The following is a 13,334-nucleotide window of genomic DNA, read 5'->3' as shown; positions in this document are numbered from 1 at the left end:
CTCCAGGAACCTTCTGCATCATTTCACTGTGCACCTGTGTGGCCGGGATCAACTTTGAGCTGTCACGCTACCCACGCTACCTGTACGGACTCCCCGATGACATCAGCCATGGCTATGGCTGGTCCATGTTCTGTGCATGGGGGGGCCTGGGCCTCACACTCATCTCGGGATTCTTCTGTACCTTGGCCCCTTCTGTTCAGCCTGTCCCGAGGACCAACCACCCTAAATCCAGACCCGAGAATGGGACAGTGTGCTAAAAAACAAACCCATACATACATATATATATAAATATATATATATATAATATACATATATAAAACAAAACTAAATCAAGACGATGCCAGTGCCAAGGTAGAGTTGAGTTGGCTCAAGCACCTGCATCTCACCAGACTTCGTGTTGCCTCATCTCTGAGATGGGGAAATTGTTCCCGTCCTGTGGCTCTTCCATCAGTTTTGACTTTTGGCTTCATGGTCTCTTGAAGACAGAGCAAACACCACCTCTTGCGACCATGTCCTGATCCCCATCACTGGCAAGGACGGGGTGGTGAAGGGACAGTGACAGGGGTCTGAGGCGGCACAGATGTAGAGAAGGAAGTGCCACCCACTGGGCCAACAGGAGAGGACGCCACCCCCTACCAGTCATATCACAGGGTAACAAAGCCCTTAGTTCCTAGAATGGAACCAAATCATTGAGGCCATTTTCAGAATCACTTCTTCTCCTGCTCTTCCTGTTCGGACTTCCTTCCAGGCCCACCAGCAACACACAAGGAGTGAAAGAGAAAACAAACTGAGAAGGACGTTTTCTCTTTGCTGCCAAACTTTTGGACAATGTTTCAGAGGTGGGAAGGGAAGAGAACATGCTGAGAGGCAAGATCTGCATCAATGAAAAGACGCTTCGGTGGATGCTCAGAAAACCCAGTCTTACCTTCCAGCTGCCTTACACCCAGTGAAACAAGAGGCCACCCTGTCCCCAGCCGCACCTGCACTCCCTGGGCCGACCGGAGCCTTGGAGTCATGCTGTGATGTGTGTGTGTGGGTGTGCGTGCATGTGCACTTCGGGCAGTTTCCTTTTTTTCTTTTCTACCTTTTAAATGGAAATACTGCATTATGACTGTTGTCTCTCTATCACCATAGTGGTTTCATGGCCCCAAATAGAGGCCCAGAGACCTAGAAATTGTCATGAGGGGCAGGCCTATATGGGTGTCAATTCTGCAGCTACAGATCCCTGGAGGGGTGTGTGTGTGTGTGTGTGTGTGTGTGTGTGCGTGTGTGTGTGCGCGTGCGCGCGTGTGTGCACGTGCGGTGTGTGTGTGTGTGCATGTGGTGGATGTTTCCTGAGTGTGGGGTTTTATTGTTTGTGTTGTGTTTTTTTAAATTATTATTTTTGGTACAGCTGAAATTTCCAGAGGGCAGAACCAAGAACAAAGCCACTGGGCCAGAGGACCCCCGTGGTTCTCCACATTACAGCTCTGGGACTCTGCAGGATTTAGCCCTCTAATTTTGGAAGCTCAAGACACAGCTGGGCACATAAGCCATGAGAGAAGAGGGGGACACATGGTTTGGGAGGGAGAAGGCGTGTTCCTCTGGTTGCTGTTGTACAAGAGCATAGACCAACGAGACCTTCACTCCCCATTAGAGAAGCTGTCCTTTGTCACTGGACATCTGCCCTTTCCCTAGGGGTGACCTCAGTACGAATGAAAGGAAGTGGGTCACATGCAGAGAGAGCACCTCCATTTCCCATGGGCTCAAGTTTGCATGATATTGTGTAAATTAATGCAGAACTCTTGACTCTTTCCATCCTCTTTCTTTCCCTCTTGATATTCAAGGCCATGAATCCCAAAATAGCAGTCTTAGTGGCTAGCACCCAAACAGAGGTGGAATAAATCCACCCCAGTGTCTCGGGCTCATTTAAGCAAATTAGCACTGCAGGTGCTGGCGAGCAAAGTCAGCCAGAGAATTGTGAACGCTCTAGGGGTGGGAGTCTGCTGGAGTGGGCTGGAGCCACTCACAGTCCTCTCAGTGACCCTGCTGGTGCCCAGCAGCCCTGGGGAGACTGGGCGAAAGTCCCTGAGCTGGTGTAGCCATGGTCAACCCTGCAGCAGAGAATCCCATTGTTTCATAAACAAATATGCTTTGGGAGCTTTGCCGAGCACTCAGCAGCCTTCCTTCCACTGCTGTGTGATCTGCTTCATTTACCTGTCTTCCAACCCATCTTCCCACCACCCTCCTCCTCTTCTCAACTGCTAACCACTTACCTTCTCTCCTATCTTCCACCCTCATCTGCTCCTTTGAATTTTATGTGTGTAATTCATATCTGGATATGATATGACATCTGATGTGCATGAATGGGGTTGAATGCAGGTCTCTCCGTATGTGTATCTCTCTGGTGCATTTTGTGTACGTTTGTGTCGGTATGCACCTGCACGCAGGTGTGGGTGCACTACTCAAGACTTCCTTACTGGGGACGCTGGTCAGCTTCTGCAAAAGGTCTCATGTGTGAGTTCCTTGTGTGTGGGTGTGCTGGGTGATAGGGTAAGGTGTGCAATGGGAGAAGTTGTTAGCTTCCAATTGGGGTTCTAAGGATTATTTTTAAAATAAAGGATTTATTCTATGAGAAGGGAAATAATTTTCAGGAAAACCCAGTTTTTCAATTGGGCATCTTATTTTTAATTTTCTTTGAAAAGTTAGATTTCTCCCTCAAGGGGAAGGGCATACTTGGGCTTAAGGAAAAGTGAAGAAAAGTATCTCAGATTGAGAGGCCTCGTGTCTTCCTTCCAAGTGTCCTGAATGGGCTCTGCTGAGGAAGGGACAGACAGGTGTCCATGAGCATCCAGTTGGCACAGAGGGCTTGTCTATGCCCACACTGAAATCCCAGCTATTTCCCAGTTGCAGGAGAGAGGGAGAAAATTGTAAATGGGGAAATTTGCTATGAACCATTTAAACTTTTTGTAAGTAATCACGTTTGAGGATGCTGGCTTACAGAACTATCATTATTTATATCCTCTTTTTTTAAAATCCCATACTTTCAACGAGTAGATTGTCTGCTGTATCCAATTAGTTATCTTTGTGACAGACCTTTAGCAAAGCTTACTGCATCCCTTTGAAACCTTGAGTGTCCCAGGAAGATGTAAACCACCTGGGCTCAACTCACCATCTGCAGAGCAGGGATTTTGAGTGACTTCTTTGATAGCAGGGCAGATAAGTACAAACACACTTTGGAATCTGATCCCTCTGGGAAGCAAAAAAAACATGCCCAGCCACATGGCTAGAATAGAGGGCCCATTCAGCGGGCAAGTCCTGGCCAATGGGAGGACTGCCAGGTGACCTTGATCTCTCTTAGCATAAGGGCTTGACCACAGATTAAAACATGTGATTCCAACCAGCTATGGAAGCTCTCTGGCTGTGAGGGAGATGAGGAGGAAGAGAGGAGCCTCGATTTGTGAGGCTCTGTAGGTCAGACTCTGCTAACTCCAAATCATAGAACCCAACCCTATGAGGGAATGTAGGGCCAATGACCTCACCAAAGTTGCCAGTCCCAACCCTAGGTCAAGTTCAAACTTCTTACTGGTATACGAACATGTATGTGCTCTGAGCTCCATGCAAGTCCACCTTGAGCCTGCAGCCCATTGCAACTCTTATTTCCTTCCCCACCCTACTTCACTGGGATTCAGGAAAGTGGGGTGTTCTACTGAGAGAGGTCCCACATCTTTCTCTCTTTATTTTGGGAGTTATGATTTCTTCTGTTTCCTTCTCTCTCTCTCTCTCTCTCTCTCTCTCTCTCTCTCTCTCTCTCTCTCTCTCTCCACTCACTCCTACTTTCCTCCTGTGTCGACTTTGGTCAATTAAGATAGATAAATGATTCATCTGTAGAGAAGCTCCTAGACTCCAAGCAGCCTCCTTCCTTTGTGGCTGTAGGTCTGTGGCTCCCTGGCATCAAAATATGAAAAATACAATCTGTGCCTGTTCCAGCTTCAATCATCCAAGCCTTAGCTTTTCAACAACCCTACCCTTTCAACTTCAGGGATCATGGAATCACAGAGACTGGGCAGTTCCTCCAAATCTAGACACAGCCTTTCTTAAGCGCCCTGAGCCCAGGTGCATATCTTTCCATCAGGGGTGAGTGGCCCCACCTAGCAATGCTTGCCTCTCCTATGACAAGAGGGAAGGATATCCCAAGACTCTGAGACTAAGCCTTATATCTCAATATTAATCCACACTCATGATAAGATGCCGGAAACAAATGCACCGTGTGTAGCTGTCTTGACTTAGTGGGAGGATGTGCTGCTTAGGTCTCCAGAGATGCCTACCTGGGTCAAATTCAGAATAAGGAACTCAAGTACATCACCCAGAGGCATCTCTCTTCACCTGGCTTATGCGCTGAGTATTAACTGATTTTTCAAATACCTGGAGGAAGGAGTGGGAAGAAGTATACTCTGGTCATCCTTTGGTGTGGTTTATGGGGCATACTTTGTTGATTCTTGTAGTTAAAGTGAAGCTTCTTTTCTGAAAATGTTCCCTCTCTTATGGGGACTTATCCAACCCAGGGACACACCCAGACCTTTCCAGGGAAATATGGTGTTTCAGAGTGACAGGTCATTTCAGTGCAGATAGAAATAGCTGGTCCACACTAGCAGGTTGCTTCCATGCCATCTTCCAGCTGGTGTGGGATAGAGTAAGGGGGCAGATTTTTAAGAACCCCCACCAGAGTTGACATACACATGTGATTTTGGTTTCTGTTTCTCAAAGCTCTCAATGTCTGGGGCTGTATTTGCCCTCTTTTCATTGATGCTGCCATGATGCAAAATGTTTCTTAAACATTGCTCCTAGTTCTTAGAATATGTGATTACTGAGTATTGGGATTCTTTCCTGAATAATACCTTCTCGTTGTAGAAAGTGAGCAAAATAAAATACAAAAAAGACTACAAGATTGTTCATAATCCAGTCACTCTGAGGCATCCACCGAGGGCCCAGTCGAAATGGTCATGACCTCAAAACTTCCCCAGTGAGTATTCATCTCTGGATTGGCAGCTGGGGCCATATGAGCCGTGCACAGCCACAGAACCACACTGGTCTGCATCAAGTTGACTCTGTGTTCCTGGCAGCAAGAGTGCAGGGTCCTGAGCCCCCAAAGAGAGCAAAGAGGCCTAAAAGTTTAATGCCAGGCCTTACGGGCAGGATGGAGCAGGGATAAAAGATTTCTATTTTGGGCCTGTCTTCCTGCTTCCCTTCCTTTCTTCCTTTCTTCTTCTTTCTTTCTCTCTCTTTCTTCTTCTTCTTCTTCCTCCTCCTCCTCCTCTTCTTCTTCTTCTCTTTTTTTTTTTTTGGCAGATGCCATCTCAGTCTAATTATAGGTATAAGAATGCTGAAGCCAGAGTAACTCACTCATTAAGCTACACTTGTATAACAGTTACTGTAAATTTCACTACAGCTCTGCACTAAAATGATTTATGACTCTGGGCACTGTGTCTTCTCCATACTTGAACTTCCTCATCTACAAAATGAGGACAGTGATAACACCTTACCTCACGGCATATTAAGGGTGACAAAGAAATTGCAAAGTGATTTGCAAACGTGAAGTGTCATATGAGTTATGTGTGTTCTAAGTATCCCTGAGAAGAGCCCCCGCTGGAATGGAATTCTTCCATCAAGTGTCTGTGCCTCGCTGCTGAACGATAACCCCGAGTGCAAGGTCATCTTGGTTGCTGAACAGGGCTGTGCCTGTCCCACTTAAGCACACTCAAGGGATTCCATTCTTCATTCAGGCCTCCCAGAGAAATTGGCTCCTTATTTTACTTTACCTATTCCTAGACTTCCTTTTGTCCAAGCCAATTTTGCAAAGGGCACTTTTATCCATCTCAGCTATTCCCAGAGGGGACAGAATGAGTAAACCATATGGGGCAAATAGCATATATGAACTAAACCAGTTAACTATTAACCAAGGCACATGGTCAATGCCTTAGTGTTTTTTTAAACTCTCCTAACATTATTTCTAGCTGTGTATTCCCAAATGGAATGAATGGAAGCAAATCAGATTCTGAAAGGTTTCAATGATCTTTCAAGTTTAGGATGAGACTGAGTTTCAGGGAGCTGGGATCTTTCTCTTGTCAGTTGCTGAAGCCAGTAGCTGCATCAAAAACATATAGATTCTTATAAGGAAGCCCGTTAGATGGTACATTCACTAAGACATGTCTGGATGTGATCCTGTTGGGAAAAACAGAATCCTAGGTTCTAAACAAGAAAAGAACGCCCTTCCCAAAGGATCCTCACACTTTCTGCTTCGCAGAGGATCAAGTGTCCATGTGAGGGTTAGACTTCCTCCAAGGGAAGGGAAGCCATTGCTCTCTCTATAGATAGAGCCCAGCCAGTAACGGGGAGCCACCCAACTGCAGGGGGGTGTATGTTCAGGTGTGTGTGAAAAACAGAAAACTGTGTCTGAACGCAAAGAGTTGCACAGCAGTAGCTCCGAAAAGCTGGCATCTCATTGGCAAACACCAACCTCAGCAAATGCAAGTCCTACTCTTCATTCCCAAGGACCAGGTGTTGCTCCTTAAGGAACTCTGTATCCCTCTCTCCTCTCCAGAACCCCACTCCTCCCACTGGCTGAGCTTTTCCTTTCCTTTCTGGGTCACCCATAGACCCTCTCCAGTCTGTCTGTACCAGTGCATCTGTGTTGTGAGCGTGACGAAGCCTTTCCTGTGAAGAGCTTTCACAAACTCATTCTCATACTCCTTCCCCATTTCCACCCATGGTGTGACTGTTTTGCTATTCAAGACTAACTGTAAAAATGTACAAATAAAAGTGGAAACTGAAAATAAAGGGGAGGGAGATTGAGACTAAACAAATGCAACGATGTAGCCCTCAGTTTTCTGAGGACTGATGTGGATGGCCCTAAAATCCTGACTTAGGGTGGGCTTTGAAGGGAGAGATACCATTGGCACAGGAGGATTTCTCTGGTTGTTTCTCTCACAGTCACCAATGTCTGCTTAGAACTCTCTGTTCTAAAGGTTTTTGCCTGTAAAGTAAAATGTACTTCCCCCAAAATAATAACAAATCATCAATGTTTGGAAGGTTATGGCAAAGGTCAACATAGCTGACTCTGGGGTGGCATGAGTGGCCCTGCCATCGGCTCACTTGGGGCCTCGGGGGAGTCTCGTTACCTCACCGTGTCTCCACGTCCTCTCAGGCAAACGGGGATCAGGGGCTTGCAGGGCTCCTGGGTGCCCAGTCTCCTTGTATATTTTGCTGCTATTTTTAGAGAGACTTTGAGCCCTTGCCGGTGTGTGCTTACTGCGTAGAGGTCATTTAGGAGACGTTTTCTCTCTGCTACCCCCAGCCCCTGCTTTTGCCCCTCAGAAAGTGACCTCGCACTAACAGCCAGTTTGCACTCAGAGTCCAGAGCCTTCTATATACCTTCTCATTCTCAGATTCCTTTTCCCACCCACTTTGATGATCTCATTTTACTATCTATCTCTACTGACTGAGCTTTGCTGCGCTGGGCTGGGGTGGGAGAAAGAGCATCCAAGGAGATGACGCGTGTGAATTGCTTTGTGATTTATGACTCACCATAAAAACGTGGCTTGTAGTGTCAGAAGCAGGGAGTCAGGCCAAGGGATGCTACCAAATAAGAATGAAGGCAGCAGAGGCAGTGGTGGCGTGGAGGCAGTAGGCAGAAGATGCGGGTTGGGAGCAGAGGTAAGATGAAGGGAACTTTGGGAAGGACAGATGGCAGAATCACCAGAGAATCCTCAGCAAGGCTGCAGAGAAGGATCCTCAAAGCAGTAACCCTAAACTAATAGGAAGTAGGAAAGAGGATCAGGGATTAGGTAAACCTGCAGCACAAACAGCTGCCTCCCTGCAGGACTGAGAAGACCCGCTGCCCCAGAGAGGGGAGGCACACTGAGCTTGGCCAGTGACCCAACCTCTCACCACCCCATGACTCGAGGCACCTTCAATCCCAACTTTCCTCTCCTCTGCTGGTTCTCAGCGATGACCTGTGGGACCAGCTTCAGGAAGGTGGTATAGACCAGCGTCATCCAGTGGAACCATGATGCAAGCCACGTATGCAATTTTAAGTGTTCTAGTAGCCTGATTTTTTAAAGTCCAAAGAAAGAGCTAAAATCAGTGAAATTAATTTTCAGACTATATTTTAACCTAACATATCAAAAATAGTATCACTTCAACATGGAATCAATACAAAAAATTACTGGGATATTTTACATTCTTTTTTTCCAAATGAAGTCTTCAATATCCAATGTGATTTTCCTCTTAGAAAACATCTCAGTTCAGCCCAGCCCCATTTCTAGTGTTCAATAGCCACACATGGCTACTGGTTGCTTTATAGGACAGCACAGACTGAGGTTCTTCATTAGGAGATGGATAGCATGGTCCTCTCTAGTGCGTCACTCTAGCTCTTGTCATAGCTGACGGAGGCAGGAGTGAGTCTTGCTGTGTTGGCCTAGAGTAGAAAGCACAGAACTATGTCGAGGCTGCTGTCTAAGCCTCTGGAAGTTCTGCTTCAGCTGTTTAGTAAGAGGAGATGATCACTTCTGTGGACTACATGTCCCATCTGCCCGCAGAGGATGTTGGCGCTGCCCCAGCCATGTCCCTGATGACCTGTCCAAGTCCTAGAGGCCAAAGCAGGTCACATTCTTCAGCTGCAGGAATGTCAGCTACTGCCACCCCATTATCCAGATCCCTTTATCATACAGTGGGGAAGGGGCAGGCAGGCCTTCTCTCTGTCAAGAATAAAGATCTCTACAACATTTCGTTATCTGGTCCAGTCACCTGCTAAGATGATCTCACCAATATTTGGAACTGTTTCCTCAATCCCTTAATTTTCTTAAATATTTATCTCTACTAAAAAGGAGATACCCTGGGAAGGGCAGTGGCCACAGGCAGACTGGGTATCCTAGGAGGTGGCAGTGACGGTGACAAGTTCCACCCCTGCACTGGGACTCAGCCCACCACTGCCTACCTCTCCTCCCTGCCTGGAAACCTTCCTCTGGATTGAAGAAACCTCTTTTGTTTGCAAAAAAGATAAGTGTTGAGATCTTGATGGAGAGAACAGAATAAAATGCAAGAAGCCAGTCCCGGGGCATTCTCAAAGCATTTCCTCGAGTCAGTACGACAAAGTTTGATTGATTTAAAATATAACATTCTGAGCCCTGTGTTACTGAGAGAAAATAAGCTGATTTGGTGAGTAAGTTTTATATATGGTCATTAGACAGGGACCATAGCCAACAAAACCCTTGAATGCCTGGAGTGTTTATGGCCCACCAGATATTTGCTCAGTCAATATAAATTTATTTACCTTTAATTTGCATAGTGCTTTCTGATTGGTCAGACAAGGAGTGGCGTGTACTGCAGGATTCTAACAACACCTCTGCCCTTGGAGGTAGCAATTCCTGTGGTTATTGGTGCTAAAATAAGACTAAATATTATGTCAATTTGTTCTGATACGATGTGAATAAATGTGTTGTTTAATCTTAACAAGAATGCTACATCTTATCAGATCTATTGTACTGTCTGTTCCTTCTCATAATTAATTAATTACAGCAAAGGTGATCCAAACCAGATCTTGAAACTATTGTGATATTCTGAGAGGTAAACTTATCAGGGAAGTGGGAGGGGGGATGAAAAGGGAAATTGCCAGGTTCCTGTGACTTTGAAAGGACTGAGGAAGCAGAAAGCATTTGGGGACTTCACTGAAACTGACTGCATCTTGCAATTTTCTTTTTCGAATTGGCAGAAATATTGTATTTCCATCGATTGAAGATAAACAAGTGTCTGGTAATTAATTAAATGACTTGTTCATGGAAAAAATAAAAATAAATAATCTGTCAGTTGTGGAATGTAAACTGATTAAACAATTAAATAAAGAAGATTATGTTGTGTGTTTTAAAAGATTGTGTCTGCTTGGGGGTAGGGAGCAAGATGGGAGAGGGTGGAGGCTGCAGTATTTGATGGTGAGAGGTAGTTTTCCCTCAAGTTCTGTACAGAAAAAAAAAGTACAATTCTTATGTAGATGACCAGCTGAAAACTTGAATCCAGAAAAAAATAGATAGCAAACATTTCAATCATGCTAAGGCCAAAGGTACATGCTTTGAGTGTTGGGTGAAAGAAGAAAAAATGGAGAGGGATTCAGAAGAGAACAAGAGGGAAACTGTTGTGTTTTTTTTCTTTTTCTTTTTTCTATTACTGGCATTAATAACTTGTTTAAAAAGACTTTATGAGATGCTGGAACGACTGATTACATTCTAACCCCTAAACCTGTTTCCCAGTTTCCAGGGAAGAGAGAAATTTCTCTCCTAGTCTTCATCAGCTTTGTCGCTAACTGAGTCACGGTTCCTTTCTGCCCATCTACCTCTTCAAAAGTTCGGGCTGACACCTGGGCGGGAGGCTGGGGAGGAGGGAAATGGACTGGAGAGGCAAGTGCTCTGTAAAACGTAGTATGTCTCAGCCAGCATCTCTGGTTTACAGTGAAAGAAACTGGCTATGTCTGACATAAGTGGGGAAGTAATTTACTGATGAGACATGAGTAGCTGGAAGCCTGTAGGACAAGCAAGAATAAACACGTGGCTGAGCAGCCAGAATCACATCTCCCACTGATCTGGACCATGTGGTCACCACTGCTGGACTCTGGACACCACAGCTTGCCTGGCTGCTGCTACTGCCCTGAGACCATATGGTGCGGCTTCTGCTGCCACCTCCACCCAGCGCCCTTCTTCTCTCAGGCAGTAGGTCCAGCGTCAGAATCCCACATGGGCGCACCATCTAAGGAGACTGAGAAAACAGGTTTAGAGCCTTTTAATCTTCTCTCTTGGGTGGTGAGCTCTTCCTCCCACCAAAATTCATAAAATACACAATTCCCCAAACCTAGATCTGGGCAGCCCAAAAGAAGAAATGTCCATTAGAGGTGGGATGGCTGAGGGAGAGGAGGGATTCCTGAATGAGAGGTATATTGCTGCATCTCCGTGTGGTAGATCTTAAGGGTGGCCACATGGGTGTGACATAAAACAGGATGGTGATTAGTGCCATGGCTAGTCTGTGGAAAGATGGGCACAGTGCTGGACCTTGCACAAGAAGACCTGTGTGGATTTACTCTGATATAGAGTAATATCAGCTGTGGAACTTTTTTAAAAGGGGTATCCTGGAGGTAATAGAAACAGTAAAACATTTCAAAAGATACAGATTGCAATTAGCAAAGGTAAAATGCACATAGGGCAGGGTTCAGGGGAGACCAGATGCCAGCATCCTATTGTCTCCTCCGGTGGATTTCAGCAGACAGCACTTAATTCTCCCAGCAATGCTGTCAGACAACATGGAAGGAGCATTAGTCAAGAGAATGTATTTTATAGAGTAGATGAGGGGAGGGTTTTATAAGTGGAAAAGAACTTGAAGAAATGGGAAAGCCCCACCCCAGCTTGGTAGCAATGTTCCTTAGAAGAGAGAAAGAATGTCACACCTGTAATCCCAGCACTTTGGGAGGCTGAAGCGGGAGGACCACAAGGTCAGGAGTTCGAGACCAGCTTGGCCAACATGATGAAAACCTGTCTTTACTAAAAATACAAAAATTAGCTGGGCATGGTGGGGGACACCTGTAATCCCAGCTACTCAGGAGGCTGAGGCAGGAGAATTGTTTGAACTTGGGAGGCAGAGGTTGCAGTGAGCAGAGATGGCACCAGTGCACTCCAGACTGGGTGACAGGGCAAGACTCTGTTTCAAAAAAAAAAAAAAGAAAAAAGAAAGAATGGAAAGAAAATACCACTGATCTTAAGAAATGAGCAAGAACCTTTCACCCTTGCACCTTTCAGGGAAAGCAGGCGGAATTGAAGAGTGTCTGTCCCAGCCTGGGCAGGGATGAGTAAGATGAGGAAGATGTTCTCACCAGGTCCTGTGACTTCTATGCTGTGGCCTTGTGACCTGAGGGGTGGGTGCAACTGCCAGCAGCTCTTTGAGGAAGAATGACCCTATGTTCTGTGGACAGCCTCAGGTAAGCCACAGAGAGACATTCTGTTCTCCTTTTTCCAGTGCAGCACCACTTGGATTTCCATGTCTGAGATCAGTTATGCAGTCCACAGAGTTCAGCAGAGACCTGGGTTTACGGGAAACACACCTACTCCCCCTCACCTTAGCTCTGGAGCCTGGGCACAAATGTTCCTAGTGAGAGCTGTTAAATAATTGCAGATCGGCAGTTCCAAGAGCTGTAACCAAGCCTTCAAAATACCCGGGGTGGCTCAGAGAGGGCAGTCTCCTCCAGGAAGCCGTCCTCCCTGGACACCCACCTGGGCAGAGAGCTTTTCCCTGAGTGCCGTGGCAGCATGCTGTGTCTCTTGTGGTGCTTAGCACCTCCGGATTAAGTATTGCTTTTCTTGGGATCCTCCAAGGCACTAAGCTGTCCTGAAGAGCAGTGACTGTGACTTACTTACTCATCTTGGTATCCCAACAACGAGCCGTACCTGTTGAGAAGTAAGCGCTCAATAGGTACTTACTGGTCTGAACCAAACTAAAGCCTCCCCCATCCTCTCTGAAAGTTGATTCTTTTTTTTTTTTTTTTTTTTTGAGACAGAGTCTTACTCTGTCACCAAGGCTGGAGTGCAATGGCAAGATCTCGACTCACTGCAACCTCCGCCTCCTGGGTTCAAGCGATTCTTCTGACTCAGCCTTCCGAGTAGCTGAGACTACAGGCGCACCCCACCACACCCGGCTAATTTTTTATGTTTAGTAGAGACAGGGTTTTGCCATGTTGGTCTTGATCTCCTGACCTCATGACCCACCCACCTCAGCCTCCCAAAGAGCTGGGATTACAGGTGTGAACTATCACACCCAACCTGCAAGTTGATTCTTAATGGCTGGTATTAAATTATTCTTTAGAATTCCCCAAGACCATCCTCGGATTCAATGATTTGTCTGAAGGACTGACGGAATTCAGAAGAGTGACTATACTTAGGGTTATGGTTTATTACACAGGAAAGATACCGATTGCAATTAGCAAAGGTAAAAGGCACATAGGGCAGGGTTCAGGGGAGACCAGATGCCAGCGTCCTATTGTCTCCTCCAGTGGATTTCAGCAGACAGCACTTAATTCTCCCAGCAATGCTGTCAGACAACATGGAAGGAGCATTAGTAATGGGGAAGCTCACCTAGACTTGATGTCCAGGGATTGTTTAGGGATGGGGGTGTTAGTCACCTAGGCATGGAGTACCTGTGTGGCTAACCTTAGTTACTCAGTCTCCTCCAGCCCTGTCAGAGGTCAAACTGATGACCCGTGGCCAAGGTCGCCACCATAAGTCACATTGTTAGCATTAACTATCTAGCATGACCCAAGGTACAAC

The 13,334-nt window shown here is 46.2% G+C and overlaps 1 protein-coding gene across 1 annotated transcript in view; it reads left to right on the top strand.

The window, feature by feature from the left end:
• Positions 1–9,903, top strand: part of TMEM178B (transmembrane protein 178B) — a 427,174-nt gene extending 417,271 nt beyond the window's left edge. The window contains exon 4 of the mRNA XM_009002963.4: positions 7–9,903. Coding sequence (XP_009001211.2) covers positions 7–257 — 251 coding nt within the window. The 3' untranslated portion in view covers positions 258–9,903. The remainder of the gene's footprint in view (positions 1–6) is intronic.
• The last annotated feature ends 3,431 nt before the right edge of the window (positions 9,904–13,334 follow it).

Source organism: Callithrix jacchus, chromosome 11 (assembly GCF_049354715.1).
Source record: "Callithrix jacchus isolate 240 chromosome 11, calJac240_pri, whole genome shotgun sequence".
NCBI classification, from domain to species: domain Eukaryota; kingdom Metazoa; phylum Chordata; class Mammalia; order Primates; family Cebidae; genus Callithrix; species Callithrix jacchus.
Note: the sequence above shows the minus strand (reverse complement) of the source record. Positions and strands in the feature narration are given on the sequence as shown.